Source organism: Engystomops pustulosus, chromosome 5 (genome assembly GCF_040894005.1).
Source record: "Engystomops pustulosus chromosome 5, aEngPut4.maternal, whole genome shotgun sequence".
In the NCBI taxonomy this organism is placed as follows: Eukaryota; Metazoa; Chordata; class Amphibia; order Anura; family Leptodactylidae; genus Engystomops; species Engystomops pustulosus.
Genome location: NC_092415.1, coordinates 32,849,283 through 32,869,002, shown reverse-complemented (window position 1 = coordinate 32,869,002; position 19,720 = coordinate 32,849,283). Strand labels below are relative to the sequence as shown.

The following is a 19,720-nucleotide window of genomic DNA, read 5'->3' as shown; positions in this document are numbered from 1 at the left end:
TCCATTCACTGCACTGGAATGCTGGTGAAGTTGGTTAAAAGGAACTTTGGGGCATTTTCTTGTGGGAAAATGCAGAATAAATGAACCCCAAAAACTCTGTACTCACCTTTCCCACACCCCGCAGGTCCTCTTCTATCTTCAGCTCCATCTCTGTCTTCGGCTCCCTGCGTGGCGCTGTTGCATACACCATGAAGAGGGCGTCGGAAAGGTGTTTACAGAGGTTTTTTTTTTTCATAGACTCGAGTATAAGCAGAGTTAGGGTTTTTCAGTACATTTTTTGGGCTGGAAAACTCGGCTTATACTCGAGTGTATACAATATATAGTTCTTGATTATGTTTTAATAGATTTTTAAAAAATGAAAATCTTTTGTACAACTAAAATAATCTTGATTCTGCCCAATTCTGACGCTAAGAACTTTTTCATACTTTGATGTTGTTTTTATCGCCACCAGTCTGGAGACTCTACGACTTTTTGATAACTTTTTATTCAAAATGTTATATGATGCAAAATAGCAAAAAAGTGGCGATTCTAACATTTGTATCACTGCCTAATGTGTTTATGATTTAACTTTTTTATTTATTTTTTATCAGTTGTAGGGAAAGGGGGGTTGATTTTAACGTCTAATTTTTGAAAAAAAAATTTTTTACTGTATTTTAAGACAGCCTAGGGTACATGAACCCTAGAGTGTCTGATCACTCCCACCATATACTACAATAGTAGATAGGGATTTTTGCAGTGCATTTGTATCAGTATGTAAGCCACAGACTGTTGCAAATGCCCAATTCGGCTTTGTGCAGCGCTGCGTAATTTGTAGGCGCTATATAAATAATTCTTATTATTATGCTGCCTTAGGACAGGCCTATTCATTCCTGTGCCGATAAGAATGAAGATGGCAGTGCCCATGTGGCGCCGACATTCAAATGTGCTGGCAGAATTTAAATGGTTAACACCCACGATCAGTTCCAGCACAGGTGTTTGCTGGAATATGCAGCAAACACCTGGTGAGTATGAAGAGGGTTCTTCATACTCCCCATACTGCATGAGGACGTTCAGGAATGTTGAAATGCAGTAATTGGTTAAATAGTGAATGATGATGGAAATAATGAAAAAGTGGGGAATGGCAGAAGGATGGGGACTGAGCCTTCCATACTTTGCATCTGCTATGCTCTTCTATAACAGAAGAGTGGAACTAAAATGTCTGGCACAGATGAGAACCCGTGACTATATTATACAAATTATACAGTGAGAAAAGTTGTCTTAAAGGGGTTCCAGGATCAGGGGTTTTTAAATAAAGTGCCTGATGGGTCTAAAAATAACATATGTGATATATTCCACAGTGTGCAGCGCTCTTGATCAGAGTGGCACCGCCTGTCACATGTGTCACTTGTCACTCAGCTGGGACACGTGGTTAATAGTAGCATATAAAAGGAGAAATTGGAATCCTGTCCCATCAAAAAATTACAATAACGCCACACACATGAAAAAATCATGAAAAAATGAGCAAAAAAACACATGTCATGTAGCAAAAACCAAATCTAATTTTTATTAATGAAAAATATACACACAAAGACAAGCAACATCACATGGACAAATATAAAACCAATTAAAAAGTGATGCAGACCAACTGCACCCCATACAAAGTAGCAGCTAGAGGCCATAGGTGTCGCTGCTGCGCCGAGGTCTGCCGGAGTTCACCTTCTTCGTCCCGGTGCATGTGAGTGCTGATCTTGCGACACAAATTCTTTTTAAAATTCTGCAGTTTTTCCGAATCAGTCGGGTTGTCCGACGACCATGCCCCCCGATTTCTGTCACGTGAAAGCCCGCACCGATGCGACACAATCCGATCACGTGCGCCAAAATCCCGGCGCAATTCAGCGCAAATCGGAAATATTTGGGAAACTCAATGAAAGTGCAGCGTTCGGACCCTTAGTAAATGAGCCCCAATGTCACCAAGGTGCCACATAGAAGCTGGAGCACCAGAGAGGTCCTGATCCCAGACAATCCCTTTAACAATTCATTAGTTTATGAGGACCTTCAAAACCCTTATGGTAATCATAAATTTATATTTTTATTATTATAATTTATAGGGGATCACATACATTACATTAATGTGAGAACAAATGCAAGTAAAAAATACAAAAAAACCACAGAAGTAGAAGGAGGACCATACAATCTCCCCTCACCGGCCACTTTATTAGGTACACCTGTCGAACTGCTCGTTAACACTTAATTTCTAATCAGCCAATCACATGGCGGCAACTCAGTGCATTTAGGCATGTAGACATGGTCAAGACAATCTCCTGCAGTTCAAACCGAGCATCAGTATGGGGAAGAAAGGTGATTTGTGGCCTTTGAACGTGGCATGGTTGTTGGTGCCAGAAGGGCTGGTCTGAGTATTTCAGAAACTGCTGATCTACTGGGATTTTCACACACAACCATCTCTAGGGTTTACAGAGAATGGTCCGAAAAAGAAAAAACATCCAGTGAGCGGCAGTTCTGTGGGCGGAAATGCCTTGTTGATGCCATAGGTCAGAGGAGAATGGGCAGACTGGTTCGAGCTGATAGAAAGGCAACAGTGACTCAAATCGCCACCCGTTACAACCAAGGTAGGCAGAAGAGCATCTCTGAATGCACAGTACGTCGAACTTTGAGGCAGATTGGCTACAGCAGCAGAAGACCACACCGGGTGCCACTCCTTTCAGCTAAGAACAGGAAACTGAGGCTACAATTTGCACAAGCTCATCGAAATTGGACAGTAGAAAATTGGAAAAATGTTGCCTGGCCTGATGAGTCTCAATTTCTGCTGCGACATTCGGATGGTAGGGTCAGAATTTGTCGTCAACAACATGTAAGCATGGATCCATCCTGCCTTGTATCAACGGTTCAGGCTGGTGGTGGTGGTGTCATGGTGAGGGGAATATTTTCTTGGCACTCTTTGGGCCCCTTGGTACCAATTGAGCATCGTTGCAATGCCACAGCCTACCTGAGTATTGTTGCTGACCATGTCCATCCCTTTATGACCACAATGTACCCAACATCTGATGGCTACTTTCAGCAGGATAATGCGCCATGTCATAAAGCTGGAATCATCTCAGACTGGTTTCTTGAACATGACAATGAGGTCACTGGACTCAAATGGCCTCCACAGTCACCAGATCTCAATCCAATAGAGCATCTTTGGGATGTGGTGGAACGGGAGATTCGCATCATGGATGTGCAGCCGACAAATCTGCGGCAACTGTGTGATGCCATCATGTCAATATGGACCAAAATCTCTGAGGAATGCTTCCAGCACCTTGTTGAAGCTATGCCACGAAGAATTGAGGCAGTTCTGAAGGCAAAAGGGGGTCCAACCCGTTACTAGCATGGTGTACCTAATAAAGTGGCCGGTGAGTGTATATAATTATATATACAAAGAAATCTCAGCGTAAACTGCACTATCTGAGGAACAGCCTAAAGGTCTACAAGTGTAACCGGTAATGAGAGTGGCTGCTACATGTTACTTCCCTATATCCCAAAAAGATTTTTTTTTCTCAGAAAAAGTTAGTGCCGATTTTACATATTTTATTTTCTCTATTACTCATAGTTTCACATGGAACATAATGTAATAGTGGATGCCTAGAACACAACAAAGCATGTATCATGGACTTTCTGACAGAATTTTGTAGTGATTTGCAATTTTTTTTTTTTTTTAGTGAAGCTTAAAGTTTTTCTAAGCATTTGCACCAATTTATGGGATTGTATGGCACTCAAATTAGGCTCAGTTCACACCTGTGTAGGGGTTTCTCTCACACTCTCTAACAGAAAGTAAGAACAGATGTCTCTGTTCACCTTCTGATCCCTATTGACTGTAATGTAATCCTCTCTCTCTCTCTCTCTCTCTCTCTCGTTCCAGCAGGGCACCATCTAAAACATTTGACACAGCTTTCCCTACCTCTAATAATAAGTAAACAGATCTGTATATGATTGTAGAATATTGGCAGATGGTCCCAAGGTACTAGCTACAGAGCAGCGTGTCCTAGCAGTGAGACCTGTCAATCAGGAACAATCAGCATAATTCATATACAAATGGTTTCCTTAAAATATAAGCTAATATGTAATTAGTTGTTAATTAAAATTTTGCTCCCCTTAGCAGAAATATGCTGATGACATAGACTGTAATGAAGAATTAAAATGCTACTGGCCCTTTAATCAGTCCGTTAATTTCCTCCGCGCGGTCCGTTGCAGAGCATACACAGGACAGAAGATGGCCGCTGGTCACATGTCCACATCACATGTCTTGCATCTGCCTGGGCAGGTCATGTGATCACCACTAGGTTTGGCTGTAGTCGGTTGGTTGCAGTGCATCCAGTATGGCCAGTGTTGTTGTGATGGCAGTTACACATCATTACTATGGTAACAGAGCAAGAAAACCTGTTAGATCATCACTGGGAGCAGAGCATAAGAGGGAGGAGGAGTTACTTAGAACTAAAGGATCATGGGACTTGTAGTTTACAGTGGCGGCCATCTTGGTGATAACTTTAGAGAGGCCATAAAATTTTGTAAACCATAAAATCAAACTATTTAAGCTCCATTTTGTGACTAAAGACATTGGGGCAGATTTACTTACCCGGCCCATTCGCAATCCAGCGGCGCGTTCTCTGCACTGGATTCGGGTCCGGCCGAGATTTATTAAGGCAGTTCCTCCGCCGTCCACCAGGTGGCGCTGCTGGGCTGAAGAGCATCGGAATGCACTGGAACACACCGAGCCGGGCTGAGTGAAGGTAAGTGCAATTTTCGCAACACATTTTTTTAAAAAATGCGGTGGTTTTTCCGAATCCGTCGGGTTTTTGTTCGGTCACGCCCCCCGATTTCCGTCGCTTGCATGCCGGCGCCAATGCGCCACAATCCGATCGCGTGCGCCAAAATCCCGGGGCAATTCAGGGGAAATCGGCACAAATCGGAAATATTCGGGTAACACGTCGGGAAAACGCGAATCGGGCCCTTAGTAAATGACCCCCATTAAGTTTTGTTATATTCATTTATTTATAGCATTATGGGTTTTTGTATCAGACGTTCATATTCCCGGAATACTCCTTAAATATGCAGGAAACCATTAATATCATTGGAATCACCTCAATTGAGTTGCATATAAGTTTACAAACTGATTTTTTTTAACATTTCTGCCATGGAGAGGAGACATTTAGGGGTAAGCTTTGTAATCATAGTTTTTTTTAAGAAGTATTTATTTTGCGTGGGTTAATTTTAGTGGCAGGTTCCCTCGAATATGTGCCAAAACCCATGTTGGTTACACAACATGGGATTTGGCACATATTCGAGGGAACCTGCTACTTATATTAACCCACACAAAACATGTGTTCTGTGTTTTATACACAGTTTTCACTTTGACCTGAAAGGAGGAGCTAAGCAAGAGGTGTAACCTGCCGGAAAGGGGCATGGCTTCATTTTCATTAATGATAGCTAAACAAAAAATCATGTTAATTGGTGGTATAAAAAAATACTTTTTCAAATGTTCAAACATGGGTGGAACAGGTGGAGAACGCTGATGGAAAGCTGTTATCATGGAGGCACACAAATGGGTTTCCAGCACCATACCGGAGGTACAGAATACTTGAATGCTTGAATATTGTAATAAGGCCTATTAGATACATTGGAGTGGAAATAGTGGCTCTATTTTAAAGATATTTTTAAGATAATAGTCAAATTAATAAAGGATTTTTACATATCACAAACCAAGCTCTTTCTTTCTCTTATTTTAGATTGCTGACTTTGGTCTTTCCAAATGGCGAATGTTATCCCAATCATTAAGTGACCACAATCCACCAGGAGGAACAATTATTTATATGCCCCCGGAGTTGTATGATCCAGAAAAAAACAGCAGAGGAAGTGTAAAGCATGATATGTACAGGTATGAACTGAATCATAGAGGAAGAGTCTATATACTTTCATTAGGGGGTGGGACACATATACATTGCTATATATTTGATTCATACAATTACTATTCATACTGGACAGTAAAGAGGAACAGATCCTATAGAAGGACATAAACATAAGGAAATGAATATAAAAATAAAGACAGAAAATAATTCTACCATAGCATCTTTATTGACAGGTGTAAACTGCTTCTCACAGAGAGAACACCAACCTGAACCCAAAACAATAGCTAAGCCTTATAACTGGGGATATAACTTTCACAATATAGGCTTTAACTTAGACAACTGTTAATGTCTTAATGGTGGAAATCCAATACCTGGCACAGAAGCTCAATGAGGGGACAGATTACATAGAAATACTACAGAGATTGGAGAGGGGTAGAGAGTCACAGCAGCTAGGTCTCTACCTAGTGGACTGCAACTTATAGACAGAACCTGTCAAGATGACAGCTGCTATAAAAAGTTTTATAACTACATTATGACCAGAAATAGTGTTACCACTCATGTACAATATTGATATATGGAAATAACTGAAATACTGAAATAACTATGAGACATCTTATGTGATTGCCAGATGCAGGAAAGAGAACATGTTTTAGAGAATGACTGATCAGTGCAGTCGGTTATACGTTACAACCTCTGTACATCTGTCCTGTTTTCTATTCTAGTTATGCTATTATTATGTGGGAAGTTCTCTCAAGAAAACAGCCATATGAAGGTAAGGAGTGGATCATTTTATGTAGTATGTAATACTAATGCACAGCTGCCTGTATGTACTTATGTATGCAAAACCTTAAAGAACACATGAGTGATATCCGGTCCACATAAACTAGATTACGCCATTTAAAATTAAAAACTTCTTTTAATAATCAATATCATTTAAAAACATCAATGTAACAGTATGACTGCAGTATATTGTCCTCGGGATTCAACTATTGCATCCACGCAACACAAATCAGCAATTTAAGCACTATAAAACCAGGCATCTTAATGTATATAAATTGATGGAAAAATCTTATAAAGTGCCTGTGCAAAGGAAGTTATTAGTGATCCAACCTAACATGGAGTTGTAAAGTTATGGTAAAGTGCTAAGTGCTTATTCTAACAAGATGATGGCAGGATCGGCTTACCCATGCTGTGTGTGGCGGGGACACACACAGCATGGGTAAGCCGATCCTGCCATCATCTTGTTAGAATAAGCACTTAGCACTTTACCATAACTTTACAACTCCATGTTAGGTTGGATCACTAATAACTTCCTTTGCACAGGCACTTTATAAGATTTTTCCATCAATTTATATACATTAAGATGCCTGGTTTTATAGTGCTTAAATTGCTGATTTGTGTTGCGTGGATGCAATAGTTGAATCCCGAGGACAATATACTGCAGTCATACTGTTACATTGATGTTTTTAAATGATATTGATTATTAAAAGAAGTTTTTAATTTTAAATGGCGTAATCTAGTTTATGTGGACCGGATATCACTCATGTGTTCTTTAAGGTTTTGCTTAGTTAGAGATGGAGTGGGTTCGTACAAAAGAATATATGGACAAATGTCTTTTCAATATTTGGTGCTAATCTTTTGGTTTAATGTACTTATGTATGTAGTGTTTTATGTATAGAATTCCAAGTAAGGTTGAAGTATAGAAGGAAGATGTTTTAGAATTACAGGAAAAACTTAAAATCCTTTGTTTGGAGGATATGTACAAAATTGTCCTTCATTTATAGATATTAGGCCAGATACAATAAAGTAACAGCAGCCTGACATTGCTGGGGTGGGAGATCCCACAGTGTTTGGACTTCCACAGCCCAATAATACCAGCCTGCAGCCACCCCAGTGTTTTTCCATCTATGGATGGTGGGGTACTGGGGTCATGGTTAGGGGGTTCGTGTTGCCCTCTTAACCGGCTTACATAAGCCCCGGGCTTAGTAATGGGCACAATCTTTTGGTCATCACCATTATTAAGGTAGATATATATACACGCTAACAAACCTGACTTAGTGGAATCTGAAATAATTATTGTAATCAAAATATGGGGACTGTGTTCAGGAGGACTGTGTGCAACCCTCGCATTCCCCCAAGTAATGCACATGAATAAAGCTCTGTGGCACATGCTCAGCAATCCATTCACTTCTATGGGAATTGTATAGGATTCCTAGGAGGGTCCTCACTCACAGCCCGGTCAAGAATATCCACCAACACTTACATTATCATAATGACCCAAGAACATATACAGGTTCCCATTATCATGATTTCTGGGAGTCCTAGCGCTCAGCCCCACAGCAAACACATGCTTATCGCCAGGGCCAGATTAAAGGAGGGGCTCATGGGGCTCGAGCCCCAGGGCCCCCACCACTTTCACTTTTTAAGGGACTGTCGCTGACTGTCTCTGTGTGCAATGCGCAGCGGCCCATGGCCACCCGCAACACATAGGGGTCTAGGGTCAGTGAGACACAGCTGCCTTCGCTGGGGGAGATCGCCAAAGTCGCCATTTTCTACAGAGGACTGGCGGCTAAAGTTTACAGGTGGCTGGTGGCTGTATACTACAGGGGGCTGACAGGCTGCATACTACAGGGGGCTGGCAGGCTGCATACTACAGGGACTGGCAGGCTGCATACTACAGGGGGCTGGCAGGCTGCATACTACAGGGGGCTGGCAGGCTGCATACTACAGGGGGCTGGCAGGTTGCATACTACAGGGGGCTGGCAGGCTATATACCTCCAAAAACATATTTGGAAGGGCCCCCACCAGTTTGCGCCCAGGGGCCCCCACCACCCTTAATCCAGCCCTGCTTATCGCATAAGTCAGTAGGGGATAAATGTGTATGGTGGGAAACCAAATCAAATAATTACTATTTCAGTGTTCTGTGTGTCCTACATTAGGAATATTTACATGAAATATAAATGATATGTCATGATGTTATTAATGCATTTTATGTGACCATTTCCACAGGTGCCACAAATCCAATGCAAATCATGTTCAGTGTGGCAAAAGGCAACAGACCAGACACCAGTGAGGAAAGTCTGCCCTCCGATATCCCCCATAGGGACTTATTTGTGTCCATAATGCAAAGCGGATGGGCCAGTGATCCCAATGACAGACCTGCTTTTCTAAGTGAGTAAAATGACTAAATGACTGTCCTATTGGAAGAAGATAACTTTTACATCAGTTTCAACAGTCACAGTGTTTCCACTTTGACTGTATTTGTAAGAATTTGAATTTTTTTCTATGAGCAGCCAGATACAATAAAGCAGCAGTAGCCTGGCATTACGGGGGTGAGAGAGCCCACAGTTTCTGGGCTTTACCAGCCCAATAATAGCAGCATGCAGCTGTCCCCATACTTGATAATCAATGGATAGCATGTTACTCACTTTTACAGGGGTAGTAGAAAAGGGGAAGTTTGGGCCTTTTTATCATCTAATGTTAATCTTTTAGAAAGCACGAAAAAGAAAATGATTGGACAGGTAAGGTTCAGCGATTCTCTCTGTTATAGTAAAATTCTGGGGGTTATGGGCAGAGGCAATGGGGCACATTTACTTACCCAGTCCAATCGCGATCCAGCGGTTTGTTCTCCAACGAGGATTTGGGTCTCCCGGCGATTCACTAAGGTCATGCGCCCGATATCCACCAGGTGTCGCTGCTGTGCCGAGGTCCGCCGAAGTCCACCGGAGTTCACCATCCTCTTCCTGGTGCATGTAAGTGTGGGTCAAGCGACACTTTTTTTTTTAAATAGCACAATTTTTCAGAATCCGTCGGGTTTCCCAACGGACCCCTCCCCACCCCCCACCCCTTTTTTTGCTGCATGCAAGCCAGCACCAATGCGACACAATCCGGGGCAATTCGACCCAAAAAGGAAAAATTCGGAAGACCTGGCGGAAAAACCCGATTCAGGCCCTTAGTAAATGTGCCCCATTATCCTGAAGCCACCAATAGGGGATGTAAGAGCTGTAACTGCCTATGGCAGCATCATAACTATATATGGCCCTGTGAGTGAGTGACTTAAAATATTTTAGGTGACTATGATGTGGTGAGTCTGTGAGTACACGGTGGTGAGTCTGTGAAATATGACCAAAGGCCACTGTTTTAATATACAAGTGGACCTTATTAAAACAGATCTGCTGTTTGAATGATATATTTAGTTACTGTTTTAGATGCAGGGGAGGATTAATACTGCCATGTGATGAATGCATATTCTTGGAGATTGATGAAGGGTCCTTTCTGACATTCTATTAATGCAGACCTTTCAGAACCTTTAAAAAGCCAGCAATGGCTCCTGTGAAGGCTCTACTCAGTACAAAATTTGCTGAGTGGTTAGGGTGGCCAAGGGCCCCTTACAAAACTTGGGCCCCTGACTGCCGCCCAAGTCACCTATATTATAATCCACTACTGATAAGACGCCTCTGTCTTCTGTATGAGCAGTCACTATGGGCCACTTTTAGGTGTTTGTGTTTTCTGACTACTATTTTTTTTAAACTTTTGTTGCCCTGCATTTCAGAATGTCTATTAGAACTAGAGCCGGTGATTAGAAAATATGATGATATCTCAATGCTGGAAGGGATATTGGAAATAAAAAAGGTAAGATACCACTTTCTGCGTTGTAAGGATGTTCTGCCGTGACATATATCTCATCTGTCAGTGTATATATTTATGCTGTTCCCTATATACAGTATTTAGTACCTATTTACTAGACCTTCAGATGCTAAGATCTGGCGCCAAGCTCCTTCTAGCTTCTAGTAACAAGTATACTCCAGCTTTGGATATTGTGGATCATTGCTTCACCCATGTATAGTTTATGTGAAATTAAAGAGGTAACCCAGAATTCTAAAAAGATTGTCAGCAAAAATTAGGGAAATTATCAATCCTCCGTATGCAGCATTAAATCCCCTCCTGTATGCACAGTCCTCAGTAATGCTGCTTACAATGATAGCCCTTCACTACTGAGGCCAATGATCTAATGATAAAATTTGACATAATCAAAGTACCCCCCCCCCGTGGCCAGGCCTTTCTTCTGTGGCTGTAGAAAGCCGGAGCCCAGAATACCGGAGTGGCTGGCTAATGTGTTCTTGGGCACACTATGGTCACAGTGCTTGGTATTGGGATCGGAGAATGGGCCTGCGACCTGTCTCCAGCAGGTGGTGCGTGCAAGAAATATGAAGGGAGAGGCTGATGAAAGAGTTTTTTCCCTCGGGCATGATCAAGGATGGGGAGCCTGTGGTGGTGAAGCAGCCTGATCCAGGGATCACACGGAGGCACGTTGTGCAAATCAGCTCGCAGTTCTTTATTGTAACTTAAATTGCAGGAAACGGCCTAACATCAACAGCAGGTGCAGCAGGCTGGAAAGCTGGTAGGAGATATCTGGTCCGCAGGAAGGGTTGCTCAAAGCCTGGTAGTAACTTCAGGCTGGGCTGGGTAAGATGGAGCCGAGTCTAGACAGTGGACCTCTGCTCTGTGGCTTAGTCTCCTGACTGGCTATAGGTGTCAGACAGCTGGCCAGAGACACCTCTACTTACTGGTAGTGTGACACTGGCTCCTGCAGCACAGGCAAGTGCTGCACTCTCCTCTGCTTCTGCTTAGACTTCTGCAGGGCCAAGACCCTATGCTCCCACCCACCAGGGCTTTTTATACTCCCCTTGTGAGGTGGCAGCACTCTCCAATCAGCTCCCAGCTTGCCTTACAATAAGAGCACAGCATATCATTGGTTATAGACAATGGATATGTTAACGTTTGCACTCCAAAGCAGTGCAATTACAAAGTTTTCCCACCTCATAGTGTGAACATCAGTCTCCCTAGGCAGCTCGTAACATGGAGAGGGCGCTATTCGCAACAACAACTACCCACCCTATGCATCAGCAGGGTTGTTAAAAAAGCAAGGCCTGCTTTAGTAGGGACAGTTGTAGTTGCTGGTCATCTTGAACCCTTTTTGTCTCATACTTAAAATTCTGGTATTTGAGAAACTACTTCATCATTTTATGCTATCAACAATAGCTACAAAATAATCAGTTAACATAAAATGTCCTACAAGTTATAAAAACTTGCCGCTAAGTTTAATTTATCTTGTTTTTCCAGGCAAGAAACAATATCACCTGTATCTCAACGCCAAGCCAGCCCATGCAGGAATCTATATCTCCACTGGTGCCTGCTCCGAGCACTATCCCAGTAAGTGATAGCAATAATGTAATCAAAATTATATAATCGGTGACGGTAAAATTCTTTTTGACATCAAGTGGGAACACGCTGTGTAAGAAACCCATCCTGTAAGCCCCCCAAAAAATGAAAAAAATGAAATGAAGTTGAGTATGTGCCCCTGCATTATATTCTGTATGGGGCACTTCAATGGACTCTTCGGTTCCCCGTTTATCTGATTCTCAGCAGTTGGACTCCCAAAAATTACACCGTATTAATTATCTATTATATCACAGCCCCTTTTATTACTTTGCTGGAGAAGGTTTGCAGCCTGACCCATAGCACTATAGTGCTGATTCTCACAGATGTACTATACTTTTAAAACTTAAACATTTCAGAAGACATGGACATTACTTTGTAACAAATCACTCTCAACGTGCGAAAACTGATCAGTAACGCATAATGGCGCAGATTTATCAAGCCGCCTAAGAGTAAGAATGTGCTTAGCTGCCCATGTCAACCAATTACGGCTCAGCTTTCATTTTACCAGTGCTCATGAATATTTTAAAGGGCAGCTGTAATTGGTTGCCATTGGCAACTAAGCACATTCTTACTCTTAGGCAGCTTGATAAATCTGCCCCAATGTCTGTCATTAAAGGGAATCTGCCACCACATTTAACACCACTAAACTGCCAGAACCCAAAAGTAGGGAATGATTGTCCTTGGGCAGGTATTTAAGAAGTGTGTGCACAGGGATTGTGGCGCATGCAACCCTTTTTGAGGCGGCCATGTGAAACAAATTAGGGGGCGTGTCGCCAGACGGAATGACTGATTCCTACTGAGCGCCGTATTTAAAGGAAACCTACCATTTGATTTCATGCATTATGAAACAAACATACCTTGACAATGCTGTAGCTACACTGATGCAGGATCATATCTTCTTTAATACCTGAGCTGAGTGGTTTTGCTGAAAAAACTATTATAACATTCAGGACCTTGGGAAAGCTGGGTCAGCATGGCTGCCTCAATCAATACATTAGACACTGAGCTTGTAATTACAAATGGAGGTTAGTGAAGCATGACTAATCAACCTGAGATGGATCACTGATACACAGCAGCTGGGGCATGGTGCAGCAACTGATTATTTTGTCTGGCAGGGAGAACAGAGATTGTATCATACTCTCCTGCAGAGAAAAACTCGAGCTAGGAGAAGCGCTGAAGGAGCCATAGAAGTGACAGAGCTTAATTATCATAATGTTATATCTGTTTTATCAGCAAAACCACTCAGCACAGGGATTAACCAAGATATGATCCTGCATCAGTGTAGCTACAGCATTCTCAAGGTATGTTTGCTTCATAATGCATCAAATCAAATGGAAGGTTTCTTTTAATTTTTAAATTGTATCCCAAGTAGAGATGAGCGAGTATACTCGTCCGAGCTTGATGCTCGTTCGAGTATTAAGGTACTCGAAACGGCTCGTTGCTCGGACGAGTATTTCTCCTGCTCGAGATCGAGCATTTAATTAAAAAAACACAGTGAAGAACAATGAAGAATAGAATAAAAACAGTGAACACAGTGAACACAGGATCATTTAAGTGAAAACACTGTGAAAAACACAGTGAAGAATAGATTACAGATGTTCGGCACATCTGCTTACTTGTCGGAAGATACGCGCGGAACGGTGCAAACAAAATAGTATGTGAAGAACAATATATATGTGTGAAGAACACATTGAAGAACACGGTGAGCAGCACAGAGACATCGGGGAGCAGCAGAACGGAGACATCGGGGAGCAGCAGAACGGAGACATCGGGGAGCAGCAGAACGGAGACATCGGGGAGCAGCAGAACGGAGACATGGGGCGGCAGAACGGAGACATCGGGGAGCAGCAGAACGGAGACATAGGGGAGCAGCAGAACGGAGACATCGGGGAGCAGCAGAACGGAGACATGGGGCGGCAGAACGGAGACATCGGGGAGCAGCAGAACGGAGACATCGGGGAGCAGCAGAACGGAGACATGGGGCGGCAGAACGGAGACATCGGGGAGCAGCAGAACGGAGACATAGGGGAGCAGCAGAACGGAGACATAGGGGAGCAGCAGAACGGAGACATAGGGGAGCAGCAGAACGGAGACATCGGGGAGCAGCAGAACGGAGACATGGGGCGGCAGAACGGAGACATCGGGGAGCAGCAGAACGGAGACATCGGGGAGCAGCAGAACGGAGACATGGGGCGGCAGAACGGAGACATCGGGGAGCAGCAGAACGGAGACATAGGGGAGCAGCAGAACGGAGACATCGGGGAGCAGCAGAACGGAGGCATAGGGGAGCAGCAGAACGGAGACATGGGGCGGCAGAACGGAGACATAGGGGAGCAGCAGAACGGAGACATAGGGGAGCAGCAAAACGGAGACATGGGGCGGCAGAACGGAGACATAGGGGAGCAGCAGAACGGAGACATCGGGGAGCAGCAGAACGGAGACATCGGGGAGCAGCAGAACGGAGACATAGGGGAGCAGCAGAACGGAGACATGGGGGAGCAGCAGAACGGAGACATAGGGGAGCAGCAGAACGGAGACATGGGGCGGCAGAACGGAGACATCGGGGAGCAGCAGAACGGAGACATAGGGGAGCAGCAGAACGGAGACATCGGGGAGCAGCAGAACGGAGACATAGGGGTGCCGAACGGAGATCGGGGAGACTTCAGTGAAAGAAGAGCAGCGGATCCCGGGACATCAAATCTCCCAACAAGTAAGCAGATGTGCCGAACATCTGCAATCTATTCTTCACTGTGTTTTTCACTTAAATGATCCTGTGGTCACTGTTTTTATTCTATTCTTCACTGTTCTTCACATCTGCTAACTTGTCGGGAGATAATATACGCGCGGAACAGTGAAGAATAGATTGCAGATGTTTGTATACATCTGATAACTTATCAGAAGACAGTGAACTCCGGGGACCCTGTAAGTAAATGTGCCCATTGTCTTATTTTCAGGGAAACACGGTAGTACCTAGATCCATGATAATGCTATCATATTAAACTTCTGTAGCTCACGGAACAATAAGCTTGATGCGATTTTAAAGATGAAATTCTTACTTTTAATATGATACCAAAATTATGTGGGCATCTAAAGTGATGCTCAATTTACAGCCCCTAGTAACTCAAATAATACAATAAAGTTTTATTGATCTCTGAGGAAAATGTGAAATAAGGAATGCTAGAATGGATATTTCATCCCCTATATTTCTCATATTTAGGGGCAAAAAAGATAGGGAAATCTAAGATTCCACTGTCTGCTGCCAATTGTGTATATTAGTGAGTTGGGAGAGATTGCTACTAAACAAACTTTCAGCACAGACAGAGCTTATATAAGTTTAGACTCAACAGGCTGATACAAAATGGTTATAAGCATCCTAACAGTGACTTTTATTAAAGGTGAAGAGAGTTATTACATATTTGGAAAAAAAAAAAAGAAACACACATAAACCAAAAGAAACAAATAAACCAAAAGAAACACATAAAACCAAAAAACGTGAATTCTTTTGGATCAGTTCCATTTAGAATATTCACTGTGTAATCTCCATAGAGGGAGAGAGCAGAGTTACTTCTACTTTGTATCACTTCCTGCAAAGAATTCTCTATAGACACAGAAACACAAAAAAAAAGTTTTACTTTTTAAAATTTGTCATGAAAGTCGTGACTCAGAATTACACAACAACAGTCATGCCGAGTTGCATCACACTAAGAGATCTAATAATAGTCACGATTGGGCAACGTATAAACAAAAAATGTGAAGAAGAGGCAACAACTTTTCATACATGTCTGTACGTCACTGTGGATGGAACGAAAAGGACACCATCAGAGACAATGGGGCACATTTACTTACCCGTCCCTGTGCGATCCCCGATCCGGTCTGTCCGACGAGGATGAACTCTGCCGCGATTCATGAAGATCGTACGCCTGATATCCTGCATGTGTCACTTCCCCAATCAGGTCCGCCGGAACTACCACTGATCAGCTGCTTTAAAGGAAATATACCATCAAAATAACCATGGTAGTCCAGGGGCACTTACCCATAGATTGACAATAGTATTATATTTGTTATCCATGGCCTCCTTCCTTCCAATATCAGCCATTAAAATTAAAATGAGAACCCCTCCATGCTGCAGCTTCACAGGATGTTTCACCATCTCCACCTCCCTTTCTGCTCCCTCAGAACTTCCCCCCTCCCTCTGCCTGTCGTAATCTCACTGCAGTAGAGGAAGTTTCGGCAGATATTGGGAGGGGTAAGTGCTCTTGCACAGTGTAAAATCCTGTGAAGTGGAAGCATGGAGGTTTCTTCCTGCAACAGGGTCTCCTAAGGTCACAGTTTAATACAGATTAGTCACAGTCAAATGCTATATTGGCAATATAGTGTAATATAGCTGAATTGCAGTATATTATGTGAGAGATCAGACCCCCAAAAGGGTCAAACACCATATAAGGCCTAAACAAATTGCAAAAGGAAATGAAAAAAAATTTGAATCCCCGCCTCTTTAGGTTTTTCCAGATCCCAAAATGTCTAATGTATCAAAATATAAAAATATTTGAGGGTGGTGACAGAAATGATACCCAAAATGTGCAATTTTTTTTTGCCACCCATAACAATTTGAATAAACGTTAATGGAAAATGATGTGCAGGAGTAAAAATGTCAGTTTGTCCCATGAAGAATTACCCTGCAGATTGGAAAATTAAGGATTTCAGTATACACAAAACAGAGAATTTTTTGTAATTTTTGAAGATTTTAATGTAATGTACTGTAACTATAGAACTTTGGTATTTCATTAATAACACATTTTTGCTTCAATCTTTTGTTTGTGTTAGGCGTCCTGCCCAGGTTATCCTAGCATTGTCTCCCTACCACCATATTCTCCACATGGTATGTATGTGATAGATAAATACTTTTTATGAAATGATCTGTAATTTACATCTTGATCACCATGTTTTTATATGACTGGGCAGCTACATTTTCCTCTCAGGCCACTGATTTTACCTTACTGTGCACTAGTTATATCCGGGATAAGTACCATGTATGAGCCAAGTTTTTCAGCACAAAAAATGGGGGGCTACTACTTGGGCCATGTCATTACTGGGGCAGTCTGCTGGGCATTTCATTATTGAGGGCAGGCTGCTGGGCATTTAATTAGTGAGGGAGGCTGCTGGGCATTTGTTAATGAGCAGAGGCTACAAGACATTTTGGGGGTCATTTACTAAGGGCCCGATTCGCGTTTTCCCGACGTGTTACCCGAATATTTCCGATTTGCGCCAATTGTACCTGAATTGCCCCGGGATTGTGGCGCACGCGATCGGATTGTGGCGCATCGGCGCCGGCATGCGCGCGGCGGAAATCGGGGGGCGTGGCCGAACGAAAACCCGACGTATTCGGAAAAACCGCCGCATTTAAAAACCGAAAAAGTGTCGCTTGGGGAGCGCTTACCTTCACCTGGTCCGAGGTGGTGCATTCCGGCGCGATGAGATGACTTTCAGCGCAGCAGCGCCACCTGGTGGACGGCGGAGGAACTACCTTATTAAATCCCGGCCGGACCCGAATCCAGAGCAGAGAACGCGCCGCTGGATCGCGAATGGGCCGGGTAAGTAAATTTGCCCCTTTGTTGTTAAGGGAAGGCTGCTGGGCATTTCATTAGTGAGGGAGGCTGCTTGACATTTCATTAGTGAGGGAGGCAGCTGGGCATTTAATTAGTGAGGGAGGCTGCTGGGCATTTTGTTATTGAGGGGAGGCTGCTTGGTATTTCATTAGTTGGGAGAAGCTGTTGAGCATTTCTTTATTGAGAGAGGGCCGCACTGGGCATATCATAACACTGGGATGGTGTGACCAATGCTTTTTCCACCCTAGGCTTATACTCCAGTCAATAAGTTTTCCCCAGTACATTGCGGCTTATACTTGAGTATATACAGTATTATATTTTTATATGGGTGAAATAGTAGTATTTTATGATGATTGTTCTAGTTATAAAATTGTGGTATATTCTTTAAAAACTGGCAAGTAAGACTAAGAGCTTGTAGTGTCTCCAAACATAGAAGAATAATTCTATATATATGGGTCAGAACCAATAGGACAATGCAGTAGAGAATTGATCTGCAAAGCAGATAGTCAGAATACAGGCAAAGAGTCAATAAAGCCAAAATACAGAAATCAAGATAAATACTAGGAATTACCAAAGAAGAATTATAGCAAACACAGGAAATGATGAGATGAGATGTACAAGATAGGACCAGTTCACTGACATCCAGACAAAGCAGACCTATCTATAGGAAAAATACATTGCAACAAATATTTTTTTTATGAACTTATTTTCCATTGTTTTCATGTTGTAGATATAGAAAGTGTCAGCTGGGAACAAAGTGAGGAATGTAAAGTCGCAAAAGAAATAGGATGCACTCACAGTTACATATGTAAGTGGATGTCAAGTTATATTAAATGATGCCAAATTATATTTAAAAACAAATCATCTTAATTGTTTAAAGAAAGGATATTATTTCAAAGTTAAAAGTTGTAAGACCTCAGCAACAAAGATGTGAAGTGACTTATAAAACGCTAGTGGAAATGTCAAAACAGAGTCAGAAGAGCAGATGCTACACAAATGTTTTAAAATGTGGAAATCAAGTATTTACTAAAATTATATTATGATTTATTGATTTTGGTAAATGAACTATGTATTTGGGAGCTGCTGTGAAAGAGGGATGATGATGTGTTCCAGTACCAGATCGGGATTCTCAGTTTGACAGCCTGATCCTGCCGATGGCACTGTATGCAGGAGCACACAGTGCCATGGGGATGGGCAGAACTCCTCAACACCGCAGCTCCAGCTATTGTAGAAGTTCATGTGATGAACTTGAATTTCTATCGGGGGATTGAGCTGCAGCAGTGAAGGGACATGAAGAGGAGTAAAACTGCCTGTACAAGCCTCTATGATGATTGTACAGGCATTAATGCGACCTCCAAAGTTCCCTCAGGGTCAGAGCTATGCAGGGCCGGCCTCTGTCTTGAAGTTATGGCTTCTTTTTGTCTGCTCAGATCAGCTGTGAGTCTTATCCTTAGCCACGTGCTTGCACCCGTTCCCTCCCCAGCTTATGTGAGTGGAGTGCAGGTGGCAGCGTGGTGTGCTACAGGCATCAGGTAGCAGTTAACCTACTATTTACTGCACTTTTCTGCATTGAGTCACTTAATTAAGCCTTTCCTTCCATTGCCAGGGCTGGAAAGCCTCTTGCCTCAGCACATTTCATTGGTGGACCCCCTCCTCAGACTCCCTGCTATTACAGTATCTCATCATCTAAGTTCTGTCAGTGGGTTAATTTGTGCTGACAGAACTTTTGTTCTTTGTAAACACAGTAATAACTTTTATTTTTTAACTAATAAAAGTGAAGTTTTAATTATACATAGACACTCATTGCTTTTTCCCTTTTGCCCTATACCTGTATTCACGTGTCAGTGAGCCTTACTGACTAACCATTGAAATGAGGAAGGAAGGGTACAGGGGGGCACTATTAAGGGTCTTTCGTGCAGCTGGTATGGAGTGGGCAAAGTGTATAAGCCCTTAGGAGACAGTAACTATATTGTCTGTGGTCTTCAGTGTGGTGCTAAAACTATAGCAGCAAGT

The 19,720-nt window shown here is 42.7% G+C and overlaps 1 protein-coding gene across 3 annotated transcripts in view; it reads left to right on the top strand.

Annotated features, from left to right (window-relative positions):
- Nucleotides 1–19,720, top strand: part of RIPK2 (receptor interacting serine/threonine kinase 2) — a 34,821-nt gene that overhangs the window by 13,541 nt on the left and 1,560 nt on the right. For all 3 annotated transcript variants that reach the window (XM_072151576.1, XM_072151579.1, XM_072151577.1), the window contains exons 4-10: nucleotides 5,760–5,908; nucleotides 6,602–6,651; nucleotides 8,889–9,050; nucleotides 10,432–10,511; nucleotides 12,003–12,092; nucleotides 16,926–16,980; nucleotides 18,438–18,515. In XM_072151576.1, the coding sequence (XP_072007677.1) occupies nucleotides 5,760–5,908; nucleotides 6,602–6,651; nucleotides 8,889–9,050; nucleotides 10,432–10,511; nucleotides 12,003–12,092; nucleotides 16,926–16,980; nucleotides 18,438–18,515 (664 nt within the window). The remainder of the gene's footprint in view (nucleotides 1–5,759; nucleotides 5,909–6,601; nucleotides 6,652–8,888; nucleotides 9,051–10,431; nucleotides 10,512–12,002; nucleotides 12,093–16,925; nucleotides 16,981–18,437; nucleotides 18,516–19,720) is intronic.